Source organism: Centropristis striata, chromosome 3, assembly GCF_030273125.1.
Source record: "Centropristis striata isolate RG_2023a ecotype Rhode Island chromosome 3, C.striata_1.0, whole genome shotgun sequence".
In the NCBI taxonomy this organism is placed as follows: domain Eukaryota; kingdom Metazoa; phylum Chordata; class Actinopteri; order Perciformes; family Serranidae; genus Centropristis; species Centropristis striata.
The window spans coordinates 45,295,215-45,306,223 of record NC_081519.1 but is presented as its reverse complement, the minus strand read 5'-3'; the positions used below and the strand labels follow the sequence as shown (position 1 = coordinate 45,306,223).

Sequence of the window (11,009 nt, the reverse complement as noted above, 5' to 3'; positions counted from 1 at the left end):
GAGCTGCAACAATTATTCTATTAATGGAACAATAATCGATTATTAAATTAATCATCAACTATTTTGATAATCCAATAATTGGTTTGAGCAGTTTTTTAAAGTCAATAAGTCCAAATTCTCTGATTTCAGCTTCTTCAATGTGAATATTTCTGGTTTCTTTGTTCCTTTATGACAATAAACTGAATATCTCTTTGGTTTGTGGACAAAACAAGAGATTTGAGGACGTCATCTTGTGGAGAACGTGGCGTGATTGGACCCTTTAAATGCTGATGATGTCACTCTGTCCGTCTGTCCAGGTGTGACCACCTGCACGGTGACAGCAGCGAGGTGACAGGAAGTTCAGGCGTCATGGAGCTGAAGCTGAGAGAAGAGACGACAGCAGCCATGAAGACGACCAGATGACACCAGAGCAACCGATGACGCCAGAGCAACTGATGACACCAGAGCAACACCAGAGCAACCGATGACACCAGCGCAACCGATGACACCAGAGCAACCGATGACGCCAGAGCAACACCAGAGCAACTGATGACACCAGAGCAACCGATGACACCAGAGCAACCGATGACACCAGAGCAACCGATGACGCCAGAGCAACACCAGAGCAACTGATGACACCAGAGCAACCGATGACACCAGAGCAACCGATGACACCAGAGCAACTGATGACACCAGAGCAACTGATGACACCAGAGCAACACCAGAGCAACTGATGACACCAGAGCAACTGATGACACCATAGCAACACCAGAGCAACCGATGACCCCTGAGCAACCGATGACACCAGAGCAACTGATGACACCAGAGCAACACCAGAGCAACCGATGATGGCGACATAACAGGCTGAAGGTTTGACTGACAGCTCAACGACTCGCCGCCCCGCCCCCCGACGCCGCCGCGCCCACTCACCGCCCGTCCAACATGTTGCTGAGGAGGAAGCTGTGCGTTGCCGTGGTGATCGCTGCCATCCTCTTCCTCATGCTGGCCAGTCAGAGCATCCAGAGGAGACACTTCCTGTCGCCGGCCCTGCCAATCAACCAGGCCACGCCCACCAGCAGGGAGACAGGTGAGTCAGCAGAGAGACAGGTGAGTCAGCAGGGAGACAGGTGAGTCAGCAGAGAGACAGGTGACATCAGCAGGGAGACAGGTGAGTCAGCAGAGAGACAGGTGAGTCAGCAGGGAGACAGGTGAGTCAGCAAAGAGACAGGTGACATCAGCAGGGAGACAGGTGACATCAGCAGGGAGACAGGTGACATCAGCAGAGAGACAGGTGAGTCAGCAGAGAGACAGGTGACATCAGCAGGGAGACAGGTGACATCAGCAGGGAGACAGGTGACATCAGCAGGGAGACAGGTGACATCAGCAGGGAGACAGGTGAGTCAGCAGGGAGACAGGTGACATCAGCAGGGAGACAGGTGAGTCAGCAGGGAGACAGGTGACATCAGCAGGGAGACAGGTGACATCAGCAGGGAGACAGGTGACATCAGCAGGGAGACAGGTGAGTCAGCAGAGAGACAGGTGAGTCAGCAGAGAGACAGTATATATGTATATATGTATATATGTATATATATATATATATATATATATATATATATATATATATAATATCTGTAGTATCAGCAGCAGGTTAATACTATCAGCAGTATTAGTATTAACAGTATGATAACAGCAGAGCTCCCATGATGCATCTGTTCTCTGTCTGTAGTGGTTGAAGCCTCAGCTCCTCCTGCTGGTGTGACCTTTGACCCCCCCAGGACCCCCCCTCCCCCCCGGACCACCCAGCAGCCTGCAGAGAGCTCCAGGTAGGACCAGAGGTAGACTCTGTTTCCCATGATGCCTTGCTCCGTGTCTGACTCTGATTGGTCCTCCTTCAGGTCGTGTGGTTGTACTGAGTCGTGTATTTCTGACCTGAAGGAGTCCGACTGGTTCAGCCGGCGCTACGACCCCAACCAGCAACCCGTGCTCCGAGAAACCAGCAACCAGCTGGACGCCGGCGCCCTGGCATGGTGGCTGGTGAGACTTTAACATTAAAATATTACTTTATATCATAATATATTATTATATGACATAATATATTATTACTTTACCAGCTGGACCCGGCACCCTGGCATGGTGGCTGGTGAGACTTTAACACTAAAATATTACTTTATAATATAATATATTATTATATGTGAGACTATTAACACTAAAATATTACTTTATAATATAATATATTATTATATGTGAGACTATTAACACTAAAATATTACTTTATATGATAATATATTATTATATGTGAGACTATTAACACTAAAATATTACTTTATATGATAATATATTATTATATGTGAGACTATTAACACTAAAATATTACTTTATATGATAATATATTATTATATGTGAGACTTTAACACTAAAATATTACTTTATATGATAATATATTATTATATGTGAGACTATTAACACTAAAATATTACTTTATATGATAATATATTATTATATGTGAGACTATTAACACTAAAATATTACTTTATATGATAATATATTATTATATGTGAGACTATTAACACTAAAATATTACTTTATATGATAATATATTATTATATGTGAGACTATTAACACTAAAATATTACTTTATATGATAATATATTATTATATGACATAATATATTATTATATGACATTATATATTATTACTTTACCACCTGGAGCCGACGCCCTGGCATGGTGGCTGGTGAGACTTTAACACTAAAATATTACTTTTATTACTTTATGACATAATATATTATGACTTTTTATGATATACTATAATATTACTTTTTATGACATTATATTATGACTTTTATAAAATACTGTTCTAAGAGGTTTTTTAACTATTTTTTATAACCATAATATGATTCTTTATATGAACAGTTAGGCAAGTCACCAAAATAGATTTAAAAAAAACAATTGTAAAGATTTTCAGGCTTCCTGTTTTTCTTTGTGTTTGTCTGAATGTGGAGTTACCTTATTATTATATATAATAATAAATAATAATAAATAATAAGTGTGAGCTGCTCCACAGTAAATGATTGCAGGCTGCACTGAATCAATGTGTCGACACTGAGAATTGTTAAATCAGCAGAACTGCAGAACAAAGATTTATTATCAGAAGAATGTTTCATATTCTGCATGATTGTGTTTCAGTGTGTTTCAGTGAATAGTCACCAACGTTAATGAAAGTCTGTATTTCCAGAAAACGGAAACGTTAAATGTCTTAAATGTGTTTCTGTAGCAGCTGAGGGAGACAAATGTCTGAGTGTTTTTGCTGCATTTATAGATTTATCCTGCTGCAGGAACATTAGTAGATTACAGGAGGAAATGCTGCTAACACCATCAGTCTGATCTCAGTTTACTGGATCGACTGAAGGAACCAGATCTGCAGTCACACTGTAAACCCTTAATAAAACATAAAACTATCCTTTAAATCTTTATTCTCAATAATAATCATATGAAATAAATAATGTTTTCCTCCTCAGAGTCTCCAGCGGTCCGGTAACGACCAGACTCTAGAAAAAGTGATGTCAGAGATGTTTGCGGTCATTGCTCCGCCCACTGTGGACTTCAGGCCCCTCCCCTCTCGTTGCCGAACCTGCGCTGTGGTCGGCAACTCCGGCAACCTGCGACAGTCAGGAAGCGGCAACCTGATCGACGGCCACAACTCTGTGATCCGGTACGAACTACAGATATTATTATTTATTTATTTATATAGATATTATTATATATTTATTTATATTTATATTTACCCTCCTCCTCCTCGTCCTTCCTCTCCTCATCTTCCTCATCTTCCTCCTCCAAAGGATGAACAAGGCGGTGACTCGAGGGTTTGAGAAGGACGTTGGGAATCGAACAACGCATCACTTCCTGTACCCGGAGAGCGCCGTGGACGTCGGCCGCGGCGTCAGCCTCGTCCTGCTGCCGTTCAAACTCCGAGACCTGGAGTGGCTGACCAGCGCGCTGTCCACCGGACAGGTCAAAATGTACGAAACAGGTACCACTTTATTAGGTACACCAGTCATCTACAGCAGGACTGGTGTACCTAATAAACTGGTAAAAACTCAAAATCTAGAATATATGACATTAAACACATAGACACACATTTCATTAAAAAAAATGTACACATGACAATTATAATGTGTTTATTTCATAAAGAATTTTAATATTCTTCATGTATTTTATTAAATATATTTGGATAAACAAATATGTGAGTTATAATATTAGTAATATAAGAAATCAAAATTTGTTATAATATATAAAATGTTCAGAATGTATGAATATATTTCTGTGTTCAGGACCTACATGAGGGTAAAAGAACGAGTGGAGGCTGATAAAGACAAGGTAAAATAAATATTTACACGACCGTAAAGTCTAGTATATTATGTTTTTATGACATTTTCACCACATTTTTTAATGAAATTTTCACGACATACTATACTATGATGCTTTTTATGAAAATTTGACCTCATTAGGTTTACATAAAATATGTCGTTACTAAGAGGTTTTTTATTAAATTTAAAATGGGTCAAAATTGTCAAATTTAAAATGCCTAAAAATGCTTAAAATGGGTCAATTTTGCCAGAAGTGACAGTAAAACACCAATAATGGGAATGTCCAAAAATGACCCCCTAAAAAAAAGTCATACTATAGCATGTCGATTTATGTCAAATATGGTCATATTTTAAAATGCCTGAATTTTTGTGGAAAATGTTCAAATGTAGTTTGTTTCCAGGTTCTGGTGGTGAATCCGGCGTTCTTCAAGTACGCCAACGATCGTTGGACCGAAGGTCATGGTCGTTACCCGTCCACCGGCATGCTGGCCATCATCTTCGCTCTCCACACCTGTGACCAGGTATTTTTCATTTACCTCGTCACATTTAAACAACCAAAAACATTTCAGATTTAGAGAGTTTGCTTTTTAATACAGTGATGACTACGGTGGCCCTGAAGTGCAAATCACAACGACAAAACAGAAAACACAACAGCAGCTGTGTTTTCTGATTTGTTGTTGTGTTTTGCTCTTCAGGGCCGCCGTAGATGATTCAATGTGACCAGAACTGACTGAAAATAAAACTAAAGCCACTAAAGATGTGTCCCAGTATGTCATGTTGGTTAGATGTGTCCCAGTATGTCATGTTGGTTAGACGTGTCCCAGTATGTCATGTTGGTTAGATGTGTCCCAGTATGTCATGTTGGTTAGATGTGTCCCAGTATGTCATGTTGGTTAGATGTGTCCCAGTATGTCATGTTGGTTAGATGTGTCCCAGTATGTCATGTTGGTTAGATGTGTCCCAGTATGTCATGTTGGTTAGATGTGTCCCAGTATGTCATGTTGGTTAGACGTGTCCCAGTATGTCATGTTGGTTAGACGTGTCCCAGTATGTCATGTTGGTTAGATGTGTCCCAGTATGTCATGTTGGTTAGATGTGTCCCAGTATGTCATGTTGGTTAGATGTGTCCCAGTATGTCATGTTGGTTAGATGTGTCCCAGTATGTCATGTTGGTTAGATGTGTCCCAGTATGTCATGTTGGTTAGATGTGTCCCAGTATGTCATGTTGGTTAGACGTGTCCCAGTATGTCATGTTGGTTAGATGTGTCCCAGTATGTCATGTTGGTTAGATGTAGGGATGGGTACCGAATTCGGTACTTTTATAGGTACCGACCGAATTCCATCGGTACTACCGAGTACCGATTCATGTAAAATCAAACGGTACCATGTTTCGGTACCTAAACGGCGTTACCTTTAAACTGATCATTGATTTCAACCTGTTTTCATTTAACGTCTTTGATTAACAAGCGTGCTGACGATCGCACTATTTTTAATTTTTTTATTTACCTCCTCATCTGGTCCTGTCTGCTCACCGCGGCCACTAGCTGCTGCCCTCTTCCGCCCCGGCGCAGAGACGAACAGCCGGCTCTAGGCCTGCTAGCCGCCAGCTGCTAGCCGCTAGCCTCCAGCTGCTATCTCTCCAGTGTCTCTACCCGGGCTTGGCCTTCGTCTGCCTCCAGATTAGACCTTCCTTACTCCGTTTGCTCTCTCCATTCTTCTGTAGACCAGTCATTAGCAGCTAGCAGCTAGCTGCTGCATCTCTGGTCCTCCGCTAATACTCCGCTCTTCAACTCAGGAATATTACCTGCCACTTTATTTCAAACTGCGTCGCTGAAATTAAATCCCTCAGACTCCTGCGTCATCCTCCATATGTGCACAGAGCAGCGCGACTCAACTTTGTTTATTCCAACCACGCCACGCCCACAATACTGTCTGACCGGTGCTCCGCCCACAGCTACGACGTCATCACAACAAAACACACGTGCACTTGCAACATTTTTTTTTCTTTTCTCCTCCGTGCTTTGCCACCTGAGAGCTCCTCTGCATTCTTTGATAACGCTCCAACCTTCATGTTACAAAATGCACGTTCACTCAACAATAAAGCACTGCTCATCCTGGATTTTATATTGTTTTGATATATTTTTTAAACTTTATATTTTGAGAAATAAATATGTTGAATTGAAAAAATTTGATTTTATTATTAAACAAATTAACATTTATTACCACATAAACAAACGCAAAAGTACCGAAAATTGGTACCGTTGAGTACCGGAACCGATTCCCAGGTACCGGGTATCGGTACCGTATCAGTTCAAATGTGAAAGGTACCCATCCCTAGTTAGATGTGTCCCAGTATGTCATGTTGGTTAGATGTGTCCCAGTATGTCATGTTGGTTAGATGTGTCCCAGTATGTCATGTTGGTTAGATGTGTCCCAGTATGTCATGTTGGTTAGATGTGTCCCAGTATGTCGTGTTTCAGGACGTCTCTGTCTGTGTCCAGGTGTCGGTGTTTGGTTATGGTGCTGACCAGCAGGGTAACTGGCATCACTACTGGGAGGAGAACCGCTACGCTGGAGCCTTCAGGAAGACCGGCGTCCACAGCGCCGACTTCGAAACGCAGATCATCCATCAGCTCGCCAAGGAGGGCAAGATCAGCCTGCACCTGTGACACAACCACTAGAGACAGACGGACCAGTTCACTAGAGACAGACGGACCAGTTCACTAGAGACAGACGGACCAGTTCACTAGAGACAGACGGACCAGTTCACTAGAGACAGACGGACCTGTTCACTAGAGACAGACGGACCTGTTCACTAGAGACAGACGGACCAGTTCACTAGAGACAGACGGACCAGTTCACTAGAGACAGACGGACCAGTTCACTAGAGACAGACGGACCTGTTCACTAGAGACAGACGGACCAGTTCACTAGAGACAGACGGACCAGTTCACTAGAGACAGACGGACCTGTTCACTAGAGACAGACGGATGGACCGACCACATACAGACCTAAAAATGGACTGACTGATATACTGACTGACTGATGGACTGACAGATCTACGGACTGTCCTCCTTTTACCACTTTGTTTTGTTGTTTGTTGAGACCAGAACCAGCCTCATCTGGTGTGGAAACCAGAGTCTGTCTTCCTGTGGGACTCTGGACCGTTCATGTTGCCGGGTTTTCTTGTTTGGGGGCGATCTGGACAGGAATCAGTGATCTGGACAGGAATCAGTGATCTGGACAGGAATCAGTGATCTGGACAGGAATCAGTGATCTGGACAGGAATCAGACTTCTTGCATGTCAATCACCACGTCTGCCTTGAGTCAAAGATCCAGGCGTGCTGGATCGAAGCCGATGCTGGACTGCCATATTTTTTGCATATCTGGATGTTGCCTTTCGGGGTTGGGAGGATCTTAACCTGCCACCTCCACTTACTGGGCTAAGAGTTCTGCAGACTCCTGCTGGTTTGAATGAGTTCCAGCTCAACTTGAACCCACAGACTGTTTTTCAGGACCCTCCACTGTTCAGACAGACCGTCCTGCCGTCTGAGACGGCGAGAATCAACCACAGAAGTTTTTGCTCTGAGCGGGAAACAACCACAGACTTTTTATATATTTTTTGTGGATTTTATAGACATTAAACAGGGAAAACCTCTTTTTTTATCAAAGCACTTTGCCCTGAAGAAGAAATGGCACCAAGCGTTGCCATGTTGCGTTGCTTCTCTATCCAACCACGTTACAAGACATTTTATATTTTATATTGTTTATAATCCATCCATTTATTCTGAATGAATCTAAATGTAAACCGTCCTGATCTGGAGGACGCTTCTGTCCTCACAGACTTTGAGCTGGAAACAGGACAACAACGTTTAAAGTTTCTTCTCACGCCTACATGTAAGCCAATGACACTTCCTGTCTCGACCATATATGGAGCGGGAGGAAGTGAGTGGGAGGAGCCTGTGATTGAGCTTCTCATGTGGTCCACAGTGATTCAACAGTCTGTTAGTTTTCACTTCATTCAGTGATTGAAGGACGAGTTTCCAGCTCCAGGAGCTGAGAGGTGAAGTCAAACTTAGAGTAGGGCTGCACAATTAATGGAATTTAATCATGATCACGATTTTAGCCGCCACGATTAAATTAACCTGATCATCGGCAATATTTCCATTTTAAAATGTGTCTCTCCTGCAGATCTAATCAACACTTTCTACCCCAGTAGTCCACCAACCACCAGGGGGCGACGCAGAGTTCAGGCTTCATGTAGCTGCCTGAATAAATAAATAACCAGCGAGCGCTGAGCAGGATGTGATGTATAGTGTTGCTATATTTAGCGCCTATTTTTCAAAAAAGCAACTGGAGACAAATCCAGAGACTTTTTCTGGTGTTATTGGAGACTTTTGGAGACTCGTTCTTACTGTAAGAACGAGTCGAAGCGGCACAGTCCTCCCGCAGCAGTCTCTCCCAGCTGCAGATGCCGGAGGGGATGTTAACCCCTTAGCGTCCAGTCTGCAAATTGCTAACAGGCTAACAGTTAGCTCTGCTGCTGCAGGAGGTGTTAGCTTAGCGATCTCTGTTTGTTTACAACAAGCACCAGACACTAAAAACTGTTGCTGTTGTTTGTTTAAAAGTAGTGCAATAAAAACATAGATGTTTCCCCAAACATGATGAATAATCATGATGAATAATCATGATTAATAATCATGATGACAATATTGATCACAATAATAATGATGATCATTTAGTCCATAATGGTGCAGCCCTGCTTCAGACTGTTGGACTTCATGGACGACGTGACGGAGCTCCTCCTCGGCTGACGGGAGCAACAAAGACGAGGAGACAGCACGACATTTAACTAAAGATTTATTAAACAGAACGTAACAAGGACAAAGTCAAACAATCAGTAAGACCACCAGCGTGTGTGGCTGTGTGGACGAGTGGAAGATTTTAGTGCAATGTGAGTCCAAAACCAAAAACCAACCATGTGAATGAAGAGAGCGAGCAGGACTTCCTGTTGTCACACTGTGAATGTACAAAAACCTGCTGGTTGTCCATCAGCCGTCTGAATGTTTACACTCTGAGGAGCTTCAGGACGTTTCACACACTAAGTTTGAGTCTCAATCTCAGTTTGGTCGTTCGTCTTAGAAACAAGAAGTTTCTTTCAGCTTCTTTTGTGTTTTGAAGAGAAACATATTTTCAATCAAAGCATAAATATTGTCCAGACAGCAGATGATCACATGAAGGAAGAACAAATTAAAAACAAAAGTAATTTGTTTATTTGTCCATTCGTCCGTCTTTTAAATTATCATTTAGTTTCTTTGCTTTGACAAAAACTGTTTTAGTCATATTTTTTGTTTTCAAAGATCATTTATTAATACATTTTAACCTAATTTTCATTGTGTAAATGGTCGTAATTGTATATATTTTTTTAATTGATACGTTTGAAATCTGAAAATTTAAATTAAGAAATCGCATGCTGTAGATTCTGATTTTACAGAAATCTTGTTTAAATGCTGGTAAGAGAAGCTAATGTTAAAAAAAAGTAACCGGTTTATTGACTAAATGCATCAACAATCTGACAATAACTTTTCTACTTATTTTTTTAAGAAGTAAGATAATCAAGGTACCAAGGTTATAATAGTTTGAATTTGAAAACAAAAATTGACAACGAAATTAAAACTAAAACTGATGAAAAATCACAGTTAGTTTTTAGTAGTTGTAGTTTAGTTTTTATTAGTTTTAGTTTAGTTTTTATTAGTTGTAGTTTAGTTTTTATTAGTTTTAGTTTAGTTTTTATTAGTTTTAGTTTAGTTTTTATTAGTTGTAGTTTAGTGTTTATTAGTTGTAGTTTAGTTTTTATTAATTGTAGTTTAGTTTTTATTAGTTGTAGTTTAGTTTTTATTAGTTATAGTTTAGTTTTTATTAGTTGTAGTTGTTTTGTAATGGGGTATTTGTTGGGTCCAGATTCAATAAGGTCACAGTAAATGTTTCCTTTATTTCCTTTGTCTGATCCATCTCAGCCCCAATAAGTTTATTAAGTCATAAAACCAGATAGATGAAATAGATTTCATATCAACCAAAAAGGTTTACGGAGGAAAAAAGTTGACAAAGACGGAAACGAAGGACATTTTCACTATAATTTTAGTTAGTTTAGTTAGTTTTGGAACCACAAAATACAGTTTCAGTTAGTTATTGTTTTTATAAAAACTCGTTTTTATTTTTATTTCAGTTAACGAAAATGTTTTTCAGTTCTAGTTTTGGTTATTTCGTTAGTTTTCATTAACTTTAATAACCTCGGTGGGAACATTAGCGATCTCTTTGTTTTCTTGGTGTAAATGACCCGAACATGGAGGTTTCCAGCTTGAATACAAATACTATTTTGACTTAATAGACGCCGAGCTAGACGACCATTTTCAGTTTGATTCTGGCAAAAAACTTTGATTGACCAAATGTTTCAGAGCGACCTGGCAGTGTGAAGCGGCTCCTCAGAGACTCAGTCTGCTTCAGACTCAGTTGTTGGTGCATCGTTTATTATCTTGGAGGAAGAAGAGAAGGAGATCTCCAGTAGATCTGTCTCTACAGAGACCTCTGTCTCTGGAGAGACAGAAGTCTCTCCAGTAGATCTGTCTCTGTAGAGACCTCTGTCTCTGTAGAGACCTCTGTCTCT

General features: G+C 40.9%; 1 protein-coding gene across 1 annotated transcript; it reads left to right on the top strand.

The window, feature by feature from the left end:
- Nucleotides 1-600: 600 nt before the first annotated feature.
- On the top strand, nucleotides 601-11,003 carry st3gal8 (ST3 beta-galactoside alpha-2,3-sialyltransferase 8). The gene is made up of 8 exons (XM_059329198.1): nucleotides 601-1,066; nucleotides 1,706-1,802; nucleotides 1,875-2,013; nucleotides 3,497-3,690; nucleotides 3,818-3,997; nucleotides 4,310-4,355; nucleotides 4,747-4,866; nucleotides 6,847-11,003. Exons 1-8 carry the CDS (start codon nucleotides 922-924, stop codon nucleotides 7,012-7,014), a joined length of 1,089 nt encoding a protein of 362 aa, XP_059185181.1. The 5' UTR covers nucleotides 601-921; the 3' UTR covers nucleotides 7,015-11,003.
- Nucleotides 11,004-11,009: the final 6 nt, after the last annotated feature.